Raw genomic sequence first — 27,970 nt, forward strand, 5'->3', positions numbered from 1 at the left:
ATATATATATTGTGAAATTTAAAAAAGGAACTCGATAGGCAGAAGTACTGTTAGGGAAGTGAGATGTCAGCACAAACTGATTATGGAGTGGTAACTGGAATAACATTGACCCTATGGAATACTGAGACAGAGATGATTGAACTAAAGACCAGTTTGGAGCTGCTGCGCATGATACGGAGACCCAATACATGGGAAAAGTGTTGATGTCAAAATGTTTACTTCAATTTAAATGGTTTTGAAGTGAAGTAAGTATGTTGCAAAATTACAGAGAAATAGATTCATAAATTATAAAATGTCAGCATTATAAAACTTTAAATTAAATCTATATCGCTTAGAAATTTGTTGTGGATTTGGTCACTATGAGTTACAAATTATTGTAGTGACCATTTAAATTATATTATATAATAAAATACTTTCAAATATAATATGTCCGCCATCCCAAAATATATCTAAACAAAAGTTGTTGCAATGATCAAAGAATCCTAAAATATTTTCAGCTATGCTCTATAATGTATGCATAATAGCTAAGCTATAACTATTCCCACTCAAAAACTTGAGTGGCCGTCATGAATAAAAAATAAATTTATAAATTTTCAGAAATACAACTTTTAACACAAGTTGTTTCAAATGGTTTAGATCTCTGAAAACTTTAATTTTTGTTTATATTGTGTAATCATTAATAAGTTTGTGGTAGCCTAACAAACTTATAAGGAGTGAGTACATTCTATTTTAATACCAAGTTTAATTAAAACTACACAACATTTTGGAAATATCTATTAAAATAAAATAGATTTTGTACCTACCAAATCTTTTGTACATTTGGTTTGTTGTTCCAAAATATGCTTGCTGGCCAGGTTGCCACAAATCCATCTACTTTGATACAAGCATCACCACTCCAGAAGGTATTCTCCTCTTCTTCCTCCTCATCTTCTTCAACCATTTTTCTGACCAAATTTTCATCCTCAGGAAAAAACATGGTTTCACGATCTGCTTCCTCAACATAGCTTTGTGGTGGCATCAAAAACTCTTCTGTCTGACAAAACTTTTCATTTTGGTCAACACGGAATTTCGGAACAAATTCACTAGGGTTATCATCTTCAGCATCAGTGAACTCCATGTACTTTTTATTCATATCAGAATCCAAATAAAGACCACCACTATGACTTCTGTGAAAATTAGGCTTATCCAAATTGCTAGAAATCGGAAAAGTAGTGCCATCAGGGTATGTGGGAGCTATGGTGGATGTAAAAACTTCAACGGTTTCTTGTTTAATTGGCCGAAAGTGAGTTCTCATTGATGTCAAAAGATCTTCTTCTTCCTTTTTGGATGTCCTACTTTCGTTGCGTGTAACAACAGGTTCAACGTTTACTGAATCCTTGGTGATGCTTAATCCTATACTGGGCACTTTTGGAATCACTTCTGTAAAACTGCTATCTTCTTTATTGTGGTTCAGAGCGGTCAAGCTGCCATGGAGATTAGATCCTATCGCAGAAAAATAACTATCAGAATCATTAAGCAACAAACTAGTATTTTCAATGTCAGACCATTTGCCAAATTCTCCTGAGCATTCCTTAGTATCATTGTTTCCAACAGCTTTCCAAGAGTTATCACTGAAGACATTAGTTTCAGTAGTACTCCATATATTGGATTTTAAACAACTTCCTGACTGCTTGAGTATCTCGGGTCTGTTAAGGGATGTTTCATTTGAAGTATTCCATACTGACTTGTTAAAGTTCAAATCAATGCTGGTTTCTCCAATCATTGAACAATCAATAGTGTCTTCAGCTTTCTCAGACCAAATCGAACTCGTAATATTGGTACCGCACTGTATGAATGAAGATGGCTGTTTTGTACCAACGCATCGAGAATAATCAAAACTCGATTTTGAAGCCTCAGGTGATTCTAGAAGTTGTTGAAAATCCATCGGCAGATCTTGATCACATCCTGACAGATCATCGTATGATTTCTCAGTACTCCAAAGCGCTTGAGTACATTCATTTGCGAGTTCGTTGGATTGCTGATAAAGCCTTCGACTTTTGCTCATTTCTGAATTTGGATACAAGTCGTCTTTACGATCCAAAGATTTAGCCATGTTTCTGTATACCTTCTCTGGAGTTTGCTGCTTGACTGTAGATCTTGATCTCATCTTCTCCTTAGCATCTCTGTTGCAACCGTTGTTCTCTTTGTCTTCTTCCAACCAGATGAAACTATTGAACTTGCTGTCCCTGTTGTTACCTTCGGAAAATGTACGATTTTTCCCAATACAGCTACCGAACACTCGTTTACCACTCCAAATACTAGACGATGATCCAACTGAAGAGCAGGTTTGATCCGTCTTGGATTTTGATGCCTGAGAAGGAAAAGCGGAGTAATATCTGAAAAAAAAAAAAAAAAAACAGTTTATGATAACATTAAAACTGTGAATGAGGTGTACCATAAAAAATATAGCAATATGGCATGTGTACAGATAAACGTCTTCTTTATTAGATATTTACGTATCTATCAAATCTTTTAACTGATATGGATCTGAAACCAGGAATCAAACACATCAATTAATACTATTTAGACTACATGGTAAACCTAATAAAATTTGACAAGCGGTGTAAACAGAAATATTACAAAAGTATTTAATAAACATTGTTCATTTCCTTTAATGAAATGTTAACTGTAAAAGAATCTATTTATTTACTTATGAGTTTTTTTAGATTTTGTTTTAAAAATAGTCTAAAACAATTTTAAAAGATTTTGAAAGGCTTGTTGAAAGAAAGATGTGGTCATAAACAACACTAATACTAACAACCTGATATACATTATGTGAATGGGGCTGAGTGTGTAAAATACTACAACATCACCCAATAATCAACTAACAAACAGAAAATAAACTACAAATTTAACATAATCCTATCAACTCAGCAGTTGTATCTGTGAACAAGTAAAATCTACATTATCAGAACTAAAGACAATAATCTAAATTAGTACTGAAAAATAAAAACGTTACATTTGTATATTACGAAAGCATTTCATTAAAACTTTGACAGTACATCTAATACAATCAACTGACTAAAATCCCTTAAAGTGTATGACCCCATTACATTATTTAGTAGATAGGACTATTATATGCTATATAATTATTTATAAAATTGTCATCACCACCGAACATGGAAATTCAACTACACTCCCAACACTATCTTCATGTTATTTGTGTTGCATTCATGTTTGTTTGGAAGTTGTATCTTATCCAAATAAGTTATCTTAGTGGAACTTGACCTTCCTCTCATCCATCCAACTCATTTTATATTGTGAAAAAGTGCAAACAAGGAAGAAAGGCACATGATGTGTAGTTCTTTGCCAATTGGTGCTAATAATTATCCTTCTACAAAATGTCCAGGAACTTCCCACAACAGTTCAGGGTGATGACATTATTAATGTTGCCAAGCCAAACCCTCCATCTCAGACTGACTCAAACTAAAAAATTGATGCCAATTTCATTCTAGGGAAATTTTATAAAAAGAAACATATTGAAAAAAATGCTTTCGTCACACTTTTAAATTCAAACTAAAGAAATTGTGTATTACCCAAATAACATCATGGATTCATCCCACATGAATCAACCAGTACAGTATTTGTAGGCGCCACTAAATACCTTGTTCAAAGCCATCAGAAATGGGGACAAAACCACTGCAGTTCTTTTAGATTCCTGCAAGGCTTTTGGGTGTATTAATCACAAGATGCTGTTAAATAAACTGTAGTCAGTTCTTTTTTTGTTCTTTCAGAACAAGAAGGTAAGAAATTGCATGTGGTCCTAAAAGACCTATGCACTGCTTCCGGAGTGACAGGATATTCTGGATGGGTAAGGTTGGAAGTAAGAGGCCACCTCCTGTCGAGATCCATGAGAAAGGATTTTGGGCATAATCTTTGTCATGTCTTCTTGAAAGAAGGGGAAACCAGTTCTGAACCAGCTTCTCCAGTCAAAACAGGCAGGGGGTGGCACGTTCTTATGTTTAGGCTAGCAACTGTCTTTAACACTTTGTACCCTGAGCCCGAGTATAGGTCGGGCCGCGTCGGCAGCGCCTGCTACCGGCGCCCGAGTATAGCTCGGGTCGTGTTATTTAATTTTATTATTTAGCTCAGTCATCTTATTTTTGGATTCAAACATTTTGATTATGTTCATTGGTTGTCTAAGTTCGTATTTGTTAGTTTGGAGATCCCTGGGTCACGTTTTAGTAATGATATACGTATATTTTTCGTCGTACTACTAGCGAGTCTAGACAGCTGATCGTAGGCGCCGCGGCTGATCGTCGGTACTGTGAGTTTGCTTTGTAGTGTTTCACGTTGTGTGTCTTAGTGATCTGTTGTGGGTTTTCTACAAATCTTGCCGACAAATACTGAAGCAAATGTTACTATAATGTATTCTAAATGTGAATTCAACTGTTTGTAAATAATCAGAACTTTAGTTTCTTACTGAATGAAGTAAAGGCAAATGCAAACAATGTGAGGTTATCCGTGTGTTTTGTTTTGTATTTACACTCACTTTGTTCTTCCTTCTAGACTTTCAGTTGATTTTCTTTTATATTCTTTACTTATTGTTTTCAAGTTTAAATAATATGTGTGATGAAATCAAAAGTGATGCAATTCGCTATTTTTGTTTGACTCCAAGTCGGAAAGTGACGATGATTTTGATACACACCTGGGACCAAATCAGAAACATCTTTATTCATATTAATACACATGGTGTACACAAGAATGGTGTCAATCCAATATAATACTATAATAATAACATTATTAACATTAACATCATTGTTAACAATAGTAACAGGTCACAATTCATTATATAATACAATAGTTTCATACTAAAATTATTAAAAATTACAAATGAAAATTTAAAAATTAAAGTTAAAAAAAAAATGTAATAAAACTGTTTTTATCCATGTTTTCCACCATGGATTTCAAAAAATTCAGAAAACGAATACAGGGGAAGGTTAGTTAAATATTTTTTTAGTTTAACATTGAATAAATTATTATTTTCCAGTAATTTTATGTAGTTTGGCAACAAGTTGAAGAATTTAGCTCCAATGTATTTTGGTTTTTTACAAAAAAATTCCAAATTATGTCGGATGACTGCCATATTATTTCTATTTCTTGTATTATATGAGTGGTTTTCACCACATATTTCAATATCATTTATTTGATTTTTCACTGACAGTATAGTGTCATATATGTATGCACTATAGACAGTCATGATTTCTAATTGAGGAAAGTGGTTTTTTACGGATTCATTCCATTGTAAGCCGAGCATAATACGAATTGCCTTTTTTTGTACGTTAGGATTGAATTTAAATTTCTAATTGAAGTTGATCCATATAGGGCAACACCAAAAACAATACGTGAATGAATATAAGAAAAGTATACTGACTTCAAAGTATTGTTTGTACGTAATTTTGATATTCTTCGAAGAGCATAAAGACCAGAACCCATTTTTGAAAGTACATTGTCTATGTGTTTATTCCATGACAATGAGCCATCCAATGTTAATCCCAGAAATTTTACCTCCTCGACTTTTGCTATAGAAATTTGATCCATTCGTATACTAGGATTAATTTTGTTTCTACACCGGTTAGTATTAAATACAATATAGTTTGTTTTGGTTGGATTTAGAATTAAATTATTTTCTTGGAAAAATAAGATTTAAATTGGATAGACTAAGAAACGCATCCATTTCAATGCCATACTTAGATGGTGCGCTTATTCGCAGAGTGGCCAGCATACAAACACAATTTTTCCAATTCAGGAAGACCTTTTAGGTAGCAGACAATAGACAATAGACAAAATTCTTTATTCATAATCTTCAAGATTAGAATGGTGTCATAAAGTTTACATGTAATAAAGTTTACGATGGTTGTGTAAGTGTAAATAAGTTATCAGTTCTCCAGTTAAGAAATTCTTCAATTGAGTAGAAGGGAGAAATAGCAGAGGTCCCAATATGGAACCTTGAGAAACCCCAACAATGGTTTGTTTTAAATTTGATTTGTAGTTGATACTAAAATTATTTTTAGTGTTTTGGTGAGCTATTTCCACAAACTGTTGCCTATTTTGTAAGTATGATTTAAACCAATTGTATTCATTCTCTTTAATACCTAGTAATGCTAATTTAGACAGTAATGTGGTGTGACAAACACTATCAAAAGCCTTATGTAAGTCCATGAACACTCCTATCACTTTATCTCCTCTATCAATAGAATCAATCACGCCTTCTACAAACTCAGTGGCAGCTGTGACAACAGATTTCCTTTTTCTGAAGCCGTGTTGTATGTTATCAATGAAATCATTTTCTTCTAGATAACTGATCAACTGATCAGCAATTGTCCGCTCAAATATTTTTGATATAACTGGTAGCAAAGCAAGTGGCCAATAATTTGCAGCATCCATCTGATCGCCTTTTTTGAAAAGAGGTTTAATTTTTGTTATTTTAAGTTTTTCTGGAAAAATTCCAGATAATAAGGAAGAATTAACTATATAAAGTAAGGGATCAATTAGAAATTCCATTACACTTTTAATTACAGGTACTGGTATATCATCATATCCAGTGCTATAACTGTTATTTAAACTGCTAATAATTTTTACCATATCTTTTCTATCAAGTAATCTACATTTGAACTGATTTGTATATTCTTGTATATTAAAGCTTGAAGTGGTTAAATTAATGTTTAAATTTACTTTGTCCCTAATTATGTTAATATAATACTCGTTAAAAACTTCACCAACTTTTTTAGGATGTGTTATTGTAATATTGTTGTGCCTTAGTTGTATGTTTTTTATGTTTAATTTAGGCTGACCAATTTCGGAATTAATAATTTTCCAGGTATCCCTTTGACAATTCTTGGATTTTTTAATTCTTGTATCATAGTAACTTTGTTTTTCCTGTATAATTTTCTTTTTAAAAAGGTTGTATTTATGTTTGATGAGCTCAATATTTCTTTGTGATTTATTTGTTCTCGCCAGATTACTTTCATAGATTAAATTCCTTTTCTCTATTTTTTCTATTGATTTTATAAACGATCTAGACGAAAATGTGCGAGATCTTGTATTTGATTCAGACCATTGTGCTTTAAAAATTACCACACTAAGGCGAATTACCTGAACTAACAAGCTATGTAGCAAAAACTTTTTTTGCATTTTTTACATTACATTCAATACTATGTAATAATTTTATTTTGAAAATAAACTTTATATTTGTATACATTAAAAAAAAGTATGTATATCTATCTTTAAAAAGATATATAGTATGAGCTTATAACATAATTAATGTAATAACACAGAATTTTTTTAAAGCATCATAAAACCCCCAGGGAGTTACGCCGAAACATGTATCAAGGGCCCAAGGTACAAAGTGTTAACAATTATGGAGTCTTATCAACTTCAAGAGTTATCCACCACAGTAGAATAGACCTAGCGATCTACCTTTGCACCTCAATATCTCGACATTTGCGGTTAGTGATATGCCACTCCTGGACATCCATAGGGTTAAGTGACGAAACATTGGTTTTTACTGAACCCAGTGTAAGTTCAACTGTAAGGTATAAACCAGCCAAAAGTGAACCCAGTTGGGAAGTCAGTCGGAGTTAGAGGTGCTACAAGATATGAGTACATCCCTTTTAGGATCAAGCAGGTGATCTATCATCCACTTTTCTAGTACTTCACAATTTTCTGTAATTTGACTCATAAATGTCTTGTACTTGATATTTAAAAAATATATATAACACCCAATTTTCACAAAATACAAGTTTTTACTAAATGCTAAAATAATAGAACAGTTGTTTGTCTCTGTTGTAGTTTTCATTCAATTATCTCCCTTACTGTTCATTCACCAATGTTGGCAAAACGTAAACATGTTTTGCTTAGTCTTTCTGACCAACCTTAAAGTATATAAGAATTTAAAAAAGGTGCAAATATATTAAGTTTGGCTGTTATCTTTGAAATGCCAAAGAAACATGAAATAAAACTAATATCGAAGCATAAGAAACAAGTAGGTTTGACTATTTCTTTTATGTTCATTTTGTAATATTTTTGCTTTTATTACATCTAAGTCACTAAACCAAAAAAGTTTATGTACTATATATGTAATCCCTACTTTATATGTGTATGTATACATACTATACTCTATTGTATAAAAAAATTATTACCCTAAACAGCCCCTGCACTAATTCTTTAGGGTAATTGGCACTCTACTGAACAACTATAGAATCACACAATAATGCAAAGAAAACAATTTTGTAATACATGAAAGAGTAAAACTTTTACATAGATTCCTGTTGAGCTGCTGTCAAACAACCCAAATTGCTCACTACGGTGTGTCTGTTTGTCTTAGAAAATGTTTTCTCTTCTTCTTTTTGAAAACAAAGAAGGCTTCCCCTCGTAAGCCTTATTCTACCCGTCCTCATGGGCCACTAACCTGTTCAAGGATCTCATCAAACAGAATAAGGGGTAGAGTCGATATAGTACAAGGTAGATGGTACTGATAAAATGTGCTACAGTATTATAACTTTTACTATCTGTAACTCAGCTCCAAAGTTGGACAATTAAGACCACTCGGCGGCAATCAGCACTTCTGAACACACATGTAAACGTACGCTTACAAATACAACCTAAGCAAAGAATCTGATGACCATGAATACAACACAAGAACAAAAATTTATATCTTCTCTTCCCTTGACTTCTTGAAAAACAGGCTACTTAGACTGGTCTAGAAATTTCAAAAATCTACCGGAAGAAAACGAATCCCCCAGCAATGAGAATTAAATGTGGAAAGAGATCATCAACTGAGCTGTCTTTCTACTCTGTGGAAAAATTCAAATACTGATAACAACAAAAATATACCTACCTAAACTCCAACTAATTAAATATTAAATTTGTAACACTGTACTTTATATTGTAACAATGTCTTGACTAGAAATATGATTATATAATAATTTTAATAATTATCAAACAATGAACTTGCAATGAAATAATTTTGATTTTCAACACAGTGCAAATACTAAGGGTACTACCGAATGATACCACTGATAATAACTTAAGTTGCACGATGTAGCGTGAAGTGGAACGTATGGATAAAATGTGAACAGAACAATAAATATTTTTAAATCTCACGTAAAGCCTGGAATAGATTTTAAAAATCTTAATATTACCTGAAAAATGATAAAGTAATACATTCGTCCTTCATTACTATTTATGGTTTTTGGCATTCAGTCTGGACAGACATTTTTTGAAATAATTAATAAACTAAAAAATTAATTAACTGCAATCCAAAACTACAAGAGTAAAGAAATTATTAATGTTACCTGTAGGGCTTTTCTGGGGATGAATGGGGTTGTTCTTCTTCAAGATTTTTATTTCGTGCTAATTCAGAGGGTGGGAATAGGCCTGTAATGCAAACAATTTTATATAAAAAGTATATTAGTAATTAAGTATTACATATTAATGTATTTAATAAAAAGTGTATAGTATATGGTCAGACTTGTATATTCTTTATATACACATAAGTGTGTATCATTGATAGTACAATTATATTAACAAAATTCACGTGAATTCCACGACCCTGTTTGTTTCCGTGTAATTGCATATATTCTCAGCGAAACATGAATAAAATGCATGGCTTGAATAAAAATACATTAACTTAATTGTACTACTTAATTACTTAATTGTATTACTTAAATACTAACTTAATTGTAATATAATGAATGTTTTTCTTATAGATTCTGGTTAGGCATTATACGAGGTATGGCTATTAAATAACGGGACTGATATTGTAAAAAAATTTATTTTCATTTTAAACATAATTACTTATTATCACCTTCAATATACACCCCTTCTCTATCCCTGCAATGCTCCATGTGAATTTTCCATTGTTGGAAACAACGCTGAAAGTCATCTTCTGTCAACTCTTTCAGGAGTCTTGCCGCTTTTTCTTGAACAGCTTCTACGGATTCAAATCTCGTACCTTTCAATGCAGATTTCACCTTAGGGAAAAGATAAAAGTTGCATGGTGCTAGGTCTGGTGAGTAAGGTGGATGTTCTAACACTGGGATGCTGTACTTAGTCAGGAACCGCTTGACAGATAACGCGGAATGAGCTGGCGCATTGTCTTGGTGCAAAATCCATAATTTGTCCTTCCACATTCCAGGTCGTTTTTTTCTTACTCTTTCACATAGTTTATTAAGTACCTCAAGATAGTAATGTTGATTAATTGTTTGACCTTTAGGAACCCAGTGAAGGTACACAATCCCACGAATGTCGAAAAAAACAATCATCATTGCTTTAAATTTTGACTTGCTCATTCTTGCTTTTTTGGCTCTCGGTGAAGTTGAGGTCTTCCAATGCATGGATTGGCGCTTCATTTCCGGATCATAAGTAAAAAAACCACGATTCATCACATGTTATTATTCTTTCCAATAAATTTGGGTCATTTTCAATGGCATTCAAAGTGTCAGTACAAACATTTTTACGAGCTGCTTGTTGATCAATCGTAAGAATTTTTGGTACCATTTTTGCACACACTTTTCGCATGTTCAAATTGTTATGTAAAATTTGCCGTACACATTCTTTATCAATGCCTACAGATTCAGCAACTGCACGAATGCTTAATCGTCGGTCAGACCGAATCAAATTAGCAACTTTTTTGACATTGTCTTCCGTTTTTGATGTTGAAGGACGACCTGGCCGCGAATCATCTTCCACGTCTTGTCGACCATCTTGAAAACGCTTAAACCATTCAAAAACACGAATCCGCGATAAACATTCACTGACATACACTTCTTTTAGTAAATTATAGGTTTCGGTAGCAGTTTTTCCAAATTTAACGTGAAATTTAACAACAATTCGTTGCTCTATTATTACGCTAACCATTTTTCCGGCAAAACAAATATATATATATACACGAGGGCTATTCGGAAAGTAGATACGTTTTGGAATTAAAAATTAACAAAGTATAGGAATTTTTTTCTTATTATATACACTTGAAAGCCACACTTAAATACTACTTTTCAACATAGTCGCCATTCATATTTAGGCACTTATATCGATGGATGAGCTTGACAATGCCTTCCTCATAAAATTCTGCCGCCTGTGTCTTCAACCAGTTTGTCACTTCTTGCTGCAGCTCTGCGTCGTCGTCAAAGCGCTGCGTTGCCAGCCACTTCTTCATTGTTGGGAACAAGTGGTAGTCACTTGGTACAAGATCCAGGCTGTATGGTGGATGAGGAAACAACTCCCACTGGAATGATTCGAGAACTTCACGTGTGCGATTTGCCATGTGAGGTCGAGCTAAGATTTCTATAGGCTTACAGTTTTTGGCAGTCAAAAACCTAATTACTGCGCGCACCTCACAGTTGGCGGGATTTTCAATTGCAGCAGACATTTCAAACAGGCACAGTCTAGATGCGTTACAACACGAACTTCCCGCCAGCACGGCTGGATAGCCACTGAGCGGTGGGACGTCCTGACACCAAGAAACGTAATCAACTTTCCGAATAGCCCTCGTGTATATATATATACAATATTATAAATATTCTACTGCTCTTTTAAGCTGAATTAAATAATGCTGGATATTTGGGTTACTGTGAAAACATCAAACATTACAATGTATAATACAATAGGGTCTATTTACAGAAAGGTTTGTTTAATATTGTATACTTGTATTGTTCAAAACCAAACTTTTGTAACTGAGGTTGTCTAAATTCTAGCCTCTGGGGCCAGCAGAAACATCCAAATGTCTATCTAACTGAGGGGTAACTTGAGTAGTCTCCACTACAATATTTGGTTGACATTTAAGGGGCCATCAGAAACACCCAAATGTCTATCTAACTGAGGGGGGACTTTGAGTAGTCTCCACTACAATATTTGGTTGACATTTAAAATTCTAACTAAATCATACCTTTTGCTTGAATTCCTTTTAAGTTTGCACTAAGCTCATCAATTAGGGTTTTCACTGCAGGATCCTGGAAAATAAAATTTTTAAATGTTAAAGTTGCCAAATACACAGTAACATTGTTACATAGCATATTCTTATTTAATAATTAGTATGGTACATAACTAATTTATTGACTAAGATAATGTAGCTCATATAAAGAAATGTTACAAGAGTGAACAAACAACATCATTTTCAATATTTACACAATAAAAAAAGTTTCAATTTTTCTATTTGTATGTATTTGTATTGTGCTGGTAGAGATTTTCTGTTACATAAACACACTCATTAGCCATTTAAGTAAAAACTTCATTATTCTTTACGCACAAGTTTTAAGTAGTGAAAATATTGCTTGAAAAATTAAAACACATATCTAGAGAAGATATGTGCTACTTTAACATGTGCTCTTGTTTATTGGAAGTAACATAGATTAATATTTATTGATGTTACCACAATTTTCACATCTTAACTAACTTTAATACAACATTTAAAGTACCATAGAGTGAGCCATTGAAAGTAACTAATTATTTATAATTTAACAGCGTGGTGCTGGGCACCCAACCTGAGAGAACGTTTCTAGGATCATCCCGAGTGCTAAGGATTTAAAGGTGTCATTATGCTAAACATTTCAGCAAAAATATTTTCACGGGTTTTGTTGCCTTTTTTGAAAAATCTCCAATAACTATAATTTATATTTTACATATAAAGTTATAAGCCATTGTTTTGCAAAGATATGTAGAATCATACCATATGAGAAAAAAGTAATATTTAATCCTTTACATTTGTTATGCCTATGAAATTGTCACATAACTTACAAAATGGTATCCACTTTTTATTAAAATATTACTTGTACACAAAAATTCAGAATAACCAATTTGTAATAAATTGCTAGTTTAGTCGAGGTTTGGATTTAACCGTGATACCAAAACATAACATAACTTTCTTTGTTTTAACCTACGTAATCTGATGACCAATCAGAACGTGTGTGTAATGAGCTAATATATTCATTAGATGTATTAAAACATATGTTACAATGATGTTTTATCTCAGTTAAAATTTGATTGCTAATGCCTGTAACATTATTTATAGTTTCAAAAATATAAAGATTGTAAACCATTAGAATTTTATAATTTAACTATAAATCCATATAATTATAATGGTTAATTTAATTCACGATTGATTCAATTCCTCCATACTCGTTATGTTGTTTTCTTGAATTAATATATTTGTATCGCCAGAAAATAAAATAAAATTAGTATTTGGAAAGTCAATTGGTAAATTATTAATTTAGATTAGAAAGAGAATTGGACCTAAAATTGAAACCTGTGGAACACCATAAGCTGTGTTTTCCCAAGTTATGTATTCTTTGTATTGGATACATAACTGTCATTTGCCATAATTTTAGCTATAGCTACAACTTTTTTTATAATTCTTTACTTAGTTTATAAAATTTAAATCTTTACTTTTTTTGCTAATATATGAAGTTGACATTTCCTTTGTAAGGAAACCTTTATTCCTTCTGTTATCCAATTAATTTTTTAACTTTTTCTAACTTATCAGTTTTTAAAGGTAAAGATTCAGTCATACAAAGCAAAAGTTTTTCAATAAAACATGTATAGTTTAACTCAACAGAGTCAGAGAAAAGAAAACTATTTAGTTCCCGTTCTAGACTTTTAAATTGTATCAGTTTTCTTCACTATAAATTCTTATAAATTTTTTTACTGGTCTTCTTGTGGTGTTTAATTATTGGCAAAGAAATCAGAAGAGCATTATTGTCAGATAGGCCTGGACCTGTGTTTAATAAACAGTTATCCTCCCAATTCAGGCTGGTTAATATGTTATCTATAAAGCTTATAGATCTGTCAGTTACTTGGTTAGTTCATTGTTACTTAAAATATATCCAAGTTGTTTTTAAATCTTTAAAATGGTACTAAATCTTTATTGATGGTAACTCAACTGGTGTTAAATACATAGACATGTTATGAAACAGCATTATTCCAGCAATAAATGAGTTTGTACAAGGTGCTTATGAGCCTATATTTCTACAGAACAGTGCTCCACCACATTACAATGTGCTTATTTGAACATTTTTAGACCAAACGTTTCCGGACAGATGGATAGGTCGACATGGTACTATGCTAGAGTGGCCAGACACGTTCACCTGACCATTCAACTCTAGAATTTTTTTCTTTTGGGGTTTTTTCAAAAGTAAAGTTTATAGCACAAAGCCCACAAACCCCAATGAATTAAGGACAAGGATCGAAGATGCCTGCTACCTCACACCTGAAATTACCTCATACAAAATGTGAGACGCAGTTTTGAATCCAGGCTTTATTTTTGGCAAGAAGTATATGGCAGTCATTTCGAGCATCTCATCTGAGTGAAATTGAGGTGTGATTTGAAGATTTTTACCATTTAATTTTGTTATAAAATTATTAACAAGCAATGGGGGTTTATAAAACAATTAAAACTTTAATTAACCACCAAATTTGATAGAGTAATTTTAGAGACCTATAGTTTATGCCATTCTTCTTCTTTTTTTAATATCTTTAAAAATGAGGTGTCACTTGCTAGGAGTTCTTATTTAAAACTTTTGACTTACTGTAAAATACCCCATTTGAGCGGTGGGAGTAAAAAATTTAATATATAAAACTCCTCAGTTGGTCATTTAAACATCTTCCACAGTAAATTACTCCATCTCTATTCCTAACATAGTTAATGGGGGCAGGGATGTTTGTGGGGGGGGGGGAATTTTAAGACACCTGGTATGTTTGAAGTAGGGATGGCAGCACCATTCAATAGACCTGTTAATTTTAGGCCAATAACTAAGTAGTTAATATTTCATGGATAAATAATACCAATCTCCATAAAAATTATTTGAAACATATGGTGGTGTTTCAAGTTTATTATGTTATCCTACAGCACACATCAACCTAATGTTTTTGTTAAATTCGTTTCAGCCTTTATTATTTGTTTTCCTAATATTACATCAGAACATAGCATAACTAGGCATAATCACAATGCATAAAAAATCACCACAAGCAGAGCACAAGAACAAAACACTGTAAAATGTAAAACAATGTAATACCCTAATGGGGAAATCACATGGGGAGGGACAAGAGAGTGATAGAATACCCATAATATCCTTCCACCATAGTAAATATTAGGTTCATAAAAGTTGTAACCTTACTGGAATGGCAAGGAGTAATAGCAAAGCATAAACTACTAGTTACTAGTTTCACTATTTTGGAAAACTAACTAATACAAAAGCTCTAATGGATTTCTTGCCTTTAGATTTGATGGGAAGTTCAGGAAAAGTGTAGTAGAGCACAACTGGACTATGTTTAATGTAGTAAGCATGGGGAAAGAAGACTATTTGTAGCTTCTTATTAGGAAGAAGGATTGTTAATCTCACATTAAGAAAGCTCACTACACAAGCTGAAATGAATTTCTTGCCTTAGGCTTGATGGGAAGGTCAGAAGAACTGTTGCAGAGCACACTTAGAATGTATTTAGAGTAAATTGTAGCGTCAAAACCACGGGCTTCTAACTGCTCTTCCAGCCAATGCTGAATACCGGAAGGCATTGAAGACTTCCGTGGGCACTTCATGCTACTCTGTGCCTGGAACACATTCAACACTATTGGTCTCTTAACACCATTAAGCATTCATTTATCTGAACTCCAAATTAACAAATTACCTGTCATTTGACTACTCTTAAATATTCTAACATGGTCTAAATACAAAACTAAATATTAACATTTTTTTTAATTGGCATTTATTGTAACTCTTTGGAGACAAACATTCGATATAAGATAGTTTGTTAGTTGTAGTGAAATATTAATTGTTTATATATTCTGCAATAGACTTTGTTCAAATTTTCTTTGAAATCTTATCCAAAGTAAGGAAATATGCTTTTTATTAACAATCTGTGTCGTGATATTACTATCTTATAAATCAAAATGAACCGCAAAATGTGTTGGTAAGCGGAAATCTCGAGAACGGCTGGACCAATTCGGTTGATTCTTTTTGTAAAATGTCCATTGAAATCCGAGAAAGGTTTTTATGAAGAAAAAGTTAAGAAAAGTTACCTGAAATATTTTGGAATTCACAAAAAATTGTAGTTTTTATGTTCCATATTTAAATTAAACTGGCAATAAACAGCTGTTGACAGCTATAGTTCAACAAACTTTCTGAAACATCAGGTTTACATTTAAATTTTATCAACAATAAGTAAACAGTGCTTGATCGGTAGTGTAATGCAGATAGTAAATAAAACATTAATATATAAATTTTACTCCAGATTGCGCCAGTGACGAATTTAAATCATCTAATGCATTAAATACTGTTATAAAATTAACCTTAAATGAACAAAGTTATAAATGTTTTCACATAAGTTACTTTAAACTGGTGGGCTTCCATGACATTATTATATTACACTTTAACAATGGCTTATGGAAAAACAGAGAAATGAATACTAACACGCCTCAACGATTCATTCTTTCCCTAGCTACATTCCAATAAACAAGTGTAATGCAAAAACTTTAATAACGATTATTTTGGAATGATGCAAAACCTTAATACGGATTTCCCTGTTATACTGAAAGTACATATTCTGTTATTCTGTTTGATAAGATCCTCGCACAGGCCAGTGGCCCATGAGGACGGACAGAATAAGGCTGAAAAGGGGATAGGTATCTCCTTTTTTTAAATAGAAATACATAGTAAGTAGGTAGGACTTCCCCCTAGGTCGTAATAGACTTTTCAGTCCTACTTATGTGTGTATTTTCTTCATCAGGACAAGGCAAACTCAACTATGTCAACACGATTTAAACCAAAATAGATTTCCGAGAACTAGATAATCGAATGTATATAGTATTTTGATTGAGGCAATATGGCAAGCTAAACTGTGACATAGTAGGTAAGTGAATTTAAACAGTCTTAAGTAGGCACTTTTTAACCGAAGTAGGCATCTCGGTCCTACGTAAGTTTATACAGGGTGTCCCATGAAGAAACGGAGAAATTGGACTTGCCAGAAAGCCCATGGTGATAAGGGACCGTAGTGCAGAATTGAGGGAAAATACATCTAGTTTTCTTATTTTTGAAGATAATTTTTAGGTTTTTGTTTTAAATTGTTCACAAATAAGTGTACTTTTAGATGTAATAGTTAAAAAGTACTTTTACAGAATGATGTTTTTTTGTTAGCGTATATATACATAAAAAAAATTTTATTTTTTATTTTGTATAGTTTGGACATACATAAAGGGTAGAAAAAAAATTGTAGCCCCTGAAAAATGAAGCAATTTGGTTGTACACATATTTCTTACTACACACCAAAATTTGAAGAACTTTCCTTGATAAATACAGGAGATATATCCAATTCATTGTATTGCTGCATAAGCACTTCTTCATATATTTCCACATACACGTCAGTAAAAGTATACAGATATGTATACTTGTTTTTGCACTTTTGAAATAATAACAATTGTAAAATAACACAAACTTATTGTAATTGTAACACTAAAACTTGTTTAATTTTTCAAAAAAGTAAAAAAAATAATGTCATATTTACAATATATACATTTTATATCAACAACTCAGTTCATTGTCTTCAAAAATAGCACCTTCACCACTAATAATATTGTTTATCAAAGTGTTTTCACTCACTGGTAACTTTTCTCTACGACGTTTACTCTATGTTTTTTTACTAATAATACAATAAATCACACGAAAAACAACCGCTTTCAATCACGCAAACTAATTGAGGTTATAACTCAGCATACAACAACAAATGCAACTGAAGTCGTCTGACAGCTGACATCGACAAATAAACTACGCTCAACGACGACGAAATACGATGCCAATTGGTAGGTTTATTGTTTTTGCATGTAGCCCGTTTCTTCACCGACCACTATACCGAAACTGATGGCATTTGGACATATTATTAGCCAGTTACATTAAATTCTCGAGACGTCCGGTATATCGGACGTTGGGCATTTTAGCTAGACCACCTCTGTCCGATATATCGGACGCCGGGGCTAAAAGGGTTAAATATATAACGTATGAAGAATAGACAAAATCGGTTACACTTTTTTTTTGCTAAACGTACATGTTTTTATAAACTTTTATTTTCACTTACTATTGCAAAAAAAATAAATGCTAACAAAATAACTAACCTTAGTTTAGTAACTGTTCGAAATTCCCTCCTTCACAATGCACACAGCACTCTGCTCGACATAAAATATTTGTGGTGGCTCTGCGAATTATGTCTGGATTGTTTCTTATACTGTCAAATGCGTTGCGAATTCTAACGAGTAATTCTTCCTTGGTATCAACTTTACGTTTATACACCATAGCTTTGATATGTCCCCATAAGAAGTAGTCAAGAGGCGATAAGTCAGGCGATCGTGGTGGCCAGTTGATTGGTCCACCACGCCCAATCCAGTTCAAGAAATTAGCATTCAAATGATTTCTAGCTACTAAAGAAAAATGAGGAGTTGCACCATCGTGTTGGAAAATCATTTTTAATCTTTTTTGTAAAGGGATATCTTCCAAAAGAGCCGGTAAATCATTTTTCAGAAATTGTTCGTACATATTTCCTGTAAGGTTTCCTTCAAAAACGAATGGTCCTAGAATTTTGTCATCAATAACGGCACACCAAACATTAATGTGAAATCTGTGTTGGAAAAAGGTTTCTACGGTACCATGTGGATTTTCTTCGCTCCATAAATGACTATTTCTACAATTGAAGGACCTGTTTCTCGTGAAAGTTGCTTCATCAGTAAATAAAATTGAATTCACCCTATCAGCATTGTCTAGAAGCCAATGAGAAAAATTAACCGTAAAGGGTAATCTGTCGACAGCAAATGTTGTACCTTTTGCAGGTGAAAAGGATGAAGTCTCTCTTTACGCAAGATGCGCCACACTTTGTTTCTCGATAAACCAGTGCGATACGCAATTCGCCTTGTACTAGTACCCGGGCTACAATGAATATGTTGAATCACTTGAAGTTCATCGTTAACGCGATGATGTGCCTGCCGTTCAACCGAAAACGAAATTGTTGGAAATGATCCATTCGTTCTTAAAAACTGAAACACTGAAGAAAAGGTTTTCGCATTCGGAATCCGCCTTGCAGGAAATCTTTCCTGATATTCACGTCGAGCAGCTTCCGCATTTCCATTAGCATATCCGTAACAGAACATTGTCGGCATATTCTTCATTATAAAATTGAAACGGCATATTAACTTTTATACTGTATCAATATTTACACTTAACTTATCTGTATGACACTTCAATATAAAATATTCAAAAAGAGTTCGTAATTGTGATTGTTGAACAGCTGTTAGTACTGCCAACCTATGAAAATAATATTTTTGTTACAAAAGTTGTAGAATAACGTAAATTAATTCGTAATTATAGTTAGTAAGTTTCAGATTTTATGACACTAAAGATTTTTACTAGTATGTAATTCATTAGAAAAAATAGAAGAATGTTTCTATAAATAAAATCTATACATAATTATTTTCAATAATTAACATGTTTTCTCCAAATATTAGGATGTACATTCAGTAAGAAAAAAAGTGTAACCGATTTTGTCTATTCTTCGTACGTTATTTATTTAATTAAAAATTTATTTTCTTAAAGTTTACGTATAATTTTTATTGGCTTATTTTACACCATCATCTTAAGAAATTAATTCTTTACAAGTTTTGTTAAAGAATTTTACGTGTTTGTTACACATTTAAAAAAGTTAATCTACTTGAAACCTAAATGAAACTTGTGGACACCGAATTTTGCGTATTTCTTCAGATATCTTAAAAATTACTGCAGCTAGAGGTCTGGTACCAATTTTATTCAATTTTTCAGTTCAATTTGCATAATATACATTAAATTTTACGTCCTGGGTAACGCACAAAATAATTTAATAGGGCTCCCTTTTAACGGTGGCACTGAAATCTGGGCGAAATCTTTCACCCTGTATAGATCGCTAACTAAGCGTTTCTGGACCTATGTGTATATGAACTTTTTTCGTTATTTTCACCGTAAGAACAAGTCCTGACAGTTTCTCCGTTTCTTCATGGGACACCCTGTATATTTTTTCTTTGTCAGAACAACAAGGCAAACTCTACTATGGTACTGGAAATATCTTAGACCTGAAATATATGACAAGGACTGGAAATATACGCTTCACCGAAGTAAGTTTCAGAGACCTGTGTGATCCGAGATTTGTGTTTTATTGATCAGGATGACAAGGCAGATTCAGCTGTGAAGTTATGTATATAATTAATTAGAACCAGATGCTCCTACACGTGCCAAACATGATATAATAATTAAGTTAAACTCTGATACTATTTACCATGAACTTAAATAATATCTACCTGATGTATGCCTACTTATGTTTTAAAATTTGTATACGACTCATCATATTATATCATAATTGCTTTTACTAAGTAATATAAGGACTTTGGTTCTAAATATTGCGTGCGAAGCCGCGAGTAACAGCTAGTATTTTACATTAATATATATCATCTTAAAAAAAGCCATTTACCTGAAACACTGCAAATCTCTTTAATTTTTTACTTAATCTCTGTGTTATATCCAAAAGTTTATACTAGTTAATTATCAAGGAAATTGCATGCAATTTCATTTTGGCAAACAGGGATGGCTTTTTAAATGACAATTTGGATATAAGTGACAGTCACCGAGAGATATTCCAACCTCTTCATCCATTTTAGATTTAAATTTTAAAATGAGGCCTTGGAGTCAGTAAGTGAAACTGTTTTTTAAAATACCTCTCAAATTTATCTCCTAAATTTTATCATAATTTATTGTGTATAAAATGACAGTTTTGTGAAATGCAACTTTGACAGTTGAGTAACAACAAACATTTACTATCACCTGTTTAAATGTGTATACATTATTGTACTCTCTTGACAGGCGATTAAAAACACACTTAATATCTGATGATTAAACCAACAGGGGAGTTTTTAAGACCAGTGGGGTCTAGGCGAGGGTATTTTTGAAATATGAATAGGCTTACACGTTAACCAGACATTCTAGAAATATTCATTTCATTTTCATTACAATCGGTCAAGTAGTTTTTACGTGGTTGAGTAACACAAACACACAGAGACACTATCAGATTTTGATATAATAGTATAGATTACTAATACAAGTCTTGTAAATGCTTTCGGCCAGGGTTGTTAACCCTTCAACTGGCCGGTTAGTAACTTCTGTACTTACAAGCCCATTTGACCGTTTTGAAAGAGTTTATCTAAACTGTTCTAAAATGTAAATGCAACGGTACACTTATTACATGTGTTTACCAAAGTATGTTGAATTTATATATTGAACTGGAAAAAATATTAGCACTAAATGAAATATATATATATTTTTTTTAAAAGGCCAAAATAGCCAAAAGACGCAATACTTATTATTCAATAAGAAAATAGTAAGACACTAAAAATAAATAAGATGTTTATTATACTAATATATGTTATATCATAGTAATCCCAAACCCATGTTTATTAGGTAAGTGCAAATTTATATGTCTTAGCATAAAAAGGGAAACACAAAATATTGAAGTTCAAACATATAAAAAGTTTGGTAAAAAATTACGTAAATATACTTACATTGATAACATTTCTCTCGCAAATACAATAATAGTGTAGAACCTAAGATTTCTATTGGCCAAGTGTTAGTGAAGCCTATCACCTGAGGAGCTGGAAAATTTCATTTCTTCCTGTCTGTCTTCACTATAATATACAGAAAACTAACAGACCTATAGGTTTAAAATTGAACATGAAGCTTCATTTCTATATGAGGAACATTGAGTTTTAATGACAGCACATGTCACGTCATGGGATTTTTTAAATTTCTCCAAGACAAAATTTCTATATTATGTAAATTTAAAAATACTGTAAACTATATAGACATATAACATTTCTATAGAAATTTTATAGTTGGTTTAAATTACTTTATACAGTTTTTTCTCCCTATTGACACAGACAAATAAGGATTGAATTCTGTGTTTTATGCAGATTATGCTAATACAAACTAACATCACTAAGTATATCACACTGAAGTGATTACTGTTAATAGTAGAAGTTGTATTTGTAACAACTTTCTTTATTAACCTTTTATAAGTCATCTGGCAAACTTAAATATTTTTTTTTTTTTGTGCAGGGACTTCCATGGCTGTTGGAGCCCTCATGTCCACACCGGTCACACCTGCCTAAGGCCTTATGAAGACTATATGGAAAGTAACCTATGTTTTCCTGTAGCTTGAGAAGTATTGTATAGGGCTAAAAGATAATTGCATATATGGACATAATTAGTATGTCTATATTTACCAAATTCATGCCACTTGCTGTCTGTTGTGACATCAGTAGCCAGCAACATTTAAAATATACGATTGGAAATTCTTCCAAAAGTTCAATCAGATAAGGAGATTAATCAAAGTTGTGCAGACGTTCATTGTTTAATCTATGCTGTGTACTGAACAAATGTGATGTATCATAGTGTTGAGTACTATTGGTATTGTATGTTTACAAATGGATGTTCAAAGGTTAATGTTGATAACAGAAGTGGTTAAAGACAAATGATAAAAATTGAAACACCACTGTTACATAATATTTGAATACTTTCTCTGAATTTATCCACAACTTTATGCATGAAGCTAGGACTAAAAGTTTGGTGTTAGGGAAAACCATAATATGTAACAAATACATTTGATGTAATGTGTAATGTAATTGTTTAGTTAAAAGAATTAATAGAATACAGGCAAATTGCACCTATCAGTTTGATAAAAGAAAATATGGGACTGTTACATAATATCGCAACTGGAGACAATAAATAAAGAAAACTGATAACTTTCTATGATATTATGACCTCAATTGGTCAGTGGTCAGCCAATGAAGTCACAGTAAAATAATGAAGGGGTTGGAGATTTAAAGTATAAAACGCCTGTATTTAAGTTATAGAGGGTGTGTACTTAAACAAATTTCTTAAATAATATAATTTAATTAACTCATGACACAAAAGTGGAGAATAAATCGCTCTAAGAATACTTATAATTATTTTAATGTATATTGTTATGTAAAAATTAATAGCCCAATTCTTTTTAATTTCGATGTAGTACACCTTACAAATCTATAATATGGTCAGAAAAATCATTAAAAACTAGCAGTACTTACTATGCGATTGTAATGGATCAAGTATTAGAAAAAGCTTTAACTTTAATGACGCACTTCTAAGTTATAATTGTAGAATTATGAATAAATGTAGATACAGACAACAAATCCATTACGAATTGATGACCCAGCATAGATATTAAAATCGTGTTGTGATACTTTTTTATTGGGACTTACTTATTTATTTTTTATTGGGAATTAAAAATTCCAAGTCAGTATTTTCATGTATTTTTATCGCTAACAAACCTTAACATTTTTACCTAAAGTTTATTTTTTACCATATGGACCAATAAATGTTTTTAAATAAGGTAACTATATTATTTTTTTGAGGTACACGCAAACTGGTTATGGTTTTGCATTACCACCATTAACAAAAAACTGAAAATAATCATACAAACCTTTAGTTTGCACACATTTTTAGTAATTTGTTCCTTTTCCAATCATCATAAAAGCCGAGTTGTCATTTGAAAACGTTTTCCTGGAAAATATCTAAAAAGTTTACAGACTGAACAAAATGTCATATTGACCTTGAAATATTTCTTTTCATTTCTTTTTTCTCTCTAATAATTGAAAAAGTAGTAGATGATGGATCTTGTATGAAACCCAAGATTATCACAGATGCAATTGAAATCCTTCCTTATACAATGATCAGCAACAGTAAAAATATTAATATTGCATACTATGCAATAGTATGCAAATACTATTGCATAATAAGAATATGCCTAATAAGAATAATAATTTAAATGCATATTATAGAATTTTTTTTAAATTAGAGAGTAGATGAAGTTTGTGTGAATCTTCCTACAGCCAAAATGCAATATTTACTTCTGCAGCATTTTGTTTTTAACCATAGATAATCTACCCAATTATGATTTCTGTTAACATTGATAACTTTACAATGTTATAAAAATTTCTGAAAATGAGTTTCCATATCCTTCTCAAAATTTAACGTACCCTGAGATTTTTAATTACAATTCAAAATACCCGGGTATTTTACATCCCTAAAACCAGCAATGACTGGTACCTGCCAAATTCTATATCCTGGTTACAAGTATTTCATACATACTAATTATTAGTCTTGATACATGTGCAAGTTATACCTAGCTAGGGGTTTATGTGAATATTAGTTTTCTTCAGGTTGTTACAATCTGCTAAGTGAACTGATTAGGCAAATCTACATGAAATTTGTTTAACTCCTCCATTTTTGTGAGTGCAATACTAATAACTTCATTTCTAGATACAACATTTGTTGCTTTTAAATATGAACCATCAAGGCACCAATTTACATTGGGCAAACTGCCCTTTAGACACTGACCATCAATATTTACTTGTACATAGTGGTGATAGCTTTACACAATGTGTCAATGTTTTATATGATTCTCTCATTCAATACAATATCTTTTACCTCTGTTTCATCACTATCAATTATTATTCTTATACAATATATACATATGTATCAGGATATAATTAGTTAATTCATTTGAATTTCACTTTAGCAGACTTAAATTACCCAATACAAGATGAATAATACGTGCAAATTTCAGCTATTAGGTAAAAAATAATCTAAATAATAACTTTATGTTTAATCCCAATTATTAATTTAATTGACTTTGAACTACCAGTTGAATATTGATATTTTTTCTTTTCCTTAGTTAATAAATAGGCTTTTCACTGTAAATCATAAAATATAGTATATAAATATATATATACCTAAATAATACACAAACAAACATTTTATTATTTGCCAGAGCCAGGCTACAAATAATATAGGGCCAGTTCGGTAGCCAGAGGTTAAAATATCCAGAACTTTATAAACCTTTGGAGTTTAAGCAAGATAAAAGTGGGTAACAGGTTTACGTTTACAACACAAACTTTGAAGTTTAACAATTAGTCTAGGGTTTAATGAACTCAGGAGTTTGACTGTTGAACTCTAGAGATTATTGGGGAGCTATAGATATTATTGCTGTTATGCAAAGATGCAGGATACGTTAGACAACCTAAAATTTCCCCAAAGTAATACAATTTTTTGATATAATGGTTTATTCTTACAGTAATATAGCCAGTGCCTCTGTTGTTAGTTAGACCTATCAATTAAATTAATTATTTAAATGGATTTTATTTCTTTATTGGTTTAAAAAAAACAGCATTGTTTCTAAAATACTAGAAGTACCTACATAAACAAAAAATTTAAACACTGATACTAAAACTAAAAGTTTAAGGAGCTATATGCTTTTTCTATAATAAGTAAAAATAATTTAAGTGGTAAATACAACTGATGAAGTAAGATTTATATTTAAAAAATTTAATCTCAATAAATCAAGTATGTTATGTGAGAATATTTTATGTTATAACTATATTTTGAAATACTTTTCCAATAAAACAATCAAGAAATCTAATGTGAAATGGTATTTCTCATCATTCACTTTATCTCACCTTTCCCAGTCTTAATTTTAGTGATACTCATACAGCATTTAGTATCTATTGTTCAGGGGCTAGGTAAGTTCTCAAGGCAGGTTTAGACAGGAATTTATTCCACAAGATAAGGACAATAAAAGGTTATAGGGATCAAATGTATTTCCCAAAGAGGAGATAGGCTATTAGTTATGTTTAAGTGTACATATGGTATAAAACATTTGTACACTACATAACAAAATTATTCTGTGTTCAAGAAACATTGTAAATACTTTATTTGAAACTTCAAACAAAAAGAAAATACATTAAGGGGGTTCGGTATGCCCTATCCTTCCCATGTTAATTTGGCCAATTTTATGTACCTTTTTCTCAGAAACCTTTAAAGCTATCATCATCAAACTTTAGGACACTACTATTTAGACCTTTGTTAACATTTAGAGCGGAAGACATTATAAAAATCTATTTTAAATTTTTATTAAAAAAATTATAATTATAAATTATTTTACAAAAAATTAATAAATTTTTTATTTACAACAAATTAAATAAAAACTTCTTTTTTTTACTTTGTTCCGCTCTAAATATTAACAAAGGTCTAAATAGTAGTGTCCTAAAGTTTGATGATGATAGCTTTAAAGGTTTTTGAGAAAAAGGTACATAAAATTGGCCAAATTAACATGGGAAGGATAGGGCATACCGAACCCCCTTAAACAAACTATTTTACTCAAAACTGAACTCGTTAATTTAGTTTTAGGGGTTTATGTTGAAATGTCTGTAATGGATAATAGGTATTTGCACTCATTGTAATTTTCTTTTCTTTTTTCTTCTATTTTCTTTTTGTAAATGTGTAATTAATAGGACAGCTGAATTTTGTGTTATTTTTTTAAATAATAAAATGTAATTATAATGAAACTTAATAGTTCAAAATGCTTTATCATCTTGTTTTCTTTTAATATGTTTGGCAAAACTGCTTTGTAAATAATAACGCAGTCTAACTTTTAATATTCATCATGAGAGGCTTTTTTATGTTACAAAAAATGCACAATAAGATGGGAGTTTTATAACAAAAACAAAACCATTCAAATGCACATAAGATAATCCATTTTATTTCGTTTTAGACCCTGCTCTGGTCAGTGAGTTTAAAAATTGCCCAAAACATGTAAAAATTAAACCCTAGACTTTAGTTGAAACCCGAGAGTTTCATAGTGACTGGTGAATACATTCGGATGTAACAAAGGTCCATAACTTTGTAAACCCCAAACTTGTTAAAAAAAATTATAAAACTATTTTTGAAACAACCCATTTCTTCAAGTTCTTGGTTTAAAACGAGTTAAGACAGATTGGTGTTTAGCTAAACCCCTAACTGCACAATATTGTGTAATGAAGTTAAAACTACTGACACTTATTATAGGCCTATATTATATTATTAAAATATATTAAAAACTTGTCAGTATTTTAAAATAATTTAAAGTAAATGCTAGAATACGGAAAGGTATATATATTTTATAGAATTTGTGATTCCACATAATCATAATTATTAACGCCGCATTCCAGATTATTCTTGGTTCATGCCTACGGTGGTCTAGTAAATTTTGTCACCAGTGGACTAGTGGTATATGTGAGAAATTCTGTGACAATTCATTGTTACCAACTACTATAAGCTCCTTTGTAAATATCTCTGAATTTACAGAGGTTCAGGAAAACAGATATATTTTTAATACTACTGTACAAATATCATATTCTACCTTGATTGAAATACGGTAATTATAAAATGGGCTTCCAGGATATATTCTGAAAATATCCACAAAATATCCAACTTACAGTTCCTTCAAAGTGGGTACCAGAAAATCTGTGGGAGAATATTTTCAGTGAAGAATTTTGGCTAGAGGGTACTCTAATAAATACCTTTAACCTTCCTAAACACAGACACAATTTATTCCACATCCAGTCAGTATTGTGCATTCTATTATGTAGGTCTTTAAAGATTTTACCAGTAATTGTGTACCATTGCATAATTTAAGGGTGTTAAGGTTATGTTATAAAATAACGGGACACCCTACTTTCAACATTAATTTATGTGGAGGTATTACACAGGGCTGCAAGGAATTCTGTAGGAAAATGAACTGCCTCATCAAGATCTAGCACAGTGTCTACAGAGTAGTATGTTTGCATCTGTGAATCAATTTTTGAAAGAATCAAAGTATTTACTTTGTAGAGAATTACGCAGTACAATATATTGTTATAAGCTGCAAGGTTTAGTCAGAATTAACTTTAAAAGCACTCAAAAATATCAATTTTAACATTATACAAACCTTTCTCTACTTTCTATGATTAAAATATTAATGTATCATACTTAGGAACCTGTTCTAACGAAGCTGACTGTAAAGACTGTATCAAAATCTGTTGAATAGT

The 27,970-nt window shown here is 31.7% G+C and overlaps 1 protein-coding gene across 3 annotated transcripts in view; it reads right to left on the reverse strand.

The window, feature by feature from the left end:
* The window catches only part of LOC124372280, a 61,270-nt gene that overhangs the window by 18,504 nt on the left and 14,796 nt on the right, over nt 1-27,970 (reverse strand). For all 3 annotated transcript variants that reach the window (XM_046830676.1, XM_046830661.1, XM_046830670.1), the window contains exons 3-6: nt 15,416-15,580; nt 11,927-11,990; nt 9,336-9,417; nt 804-2,375 (exon numbers count right to left, since the gene is read on the reverse strand). In XM_046830676.1, coding sequence (XP_046686632.1) covers nt 804-2,375; nt 9,336-9,417; nt 11,927-11,990; nt 15,416-15,568 — 1,871 coding nt within the window. In that variant the 5' untranslated portion in view covers nt 15,569-15,580. The remainder of the gene's footprint in view (nt 1-803; nt 2,376-9,335; nt 9,418-11,926; nt 11,991-15,415; nt 15,581-27,970) is intronic.

Source organism: Homalodisca vitripennis, chromosome 1, assembly GCF_021130785.1.
Source record: "Homalodisca vitripennis isolate AUS2020 chromosome 1, UT_GWSS_2.1, whole genome shotgun sequence".
NCBI classification, from domain to species: domain Eukaryota; kingdom Metazoa; phylum Arthropoda; class Insecta; order Hemiptera; family Cicadellidae; genus Homalodisca; species Homalodisca vitripennis.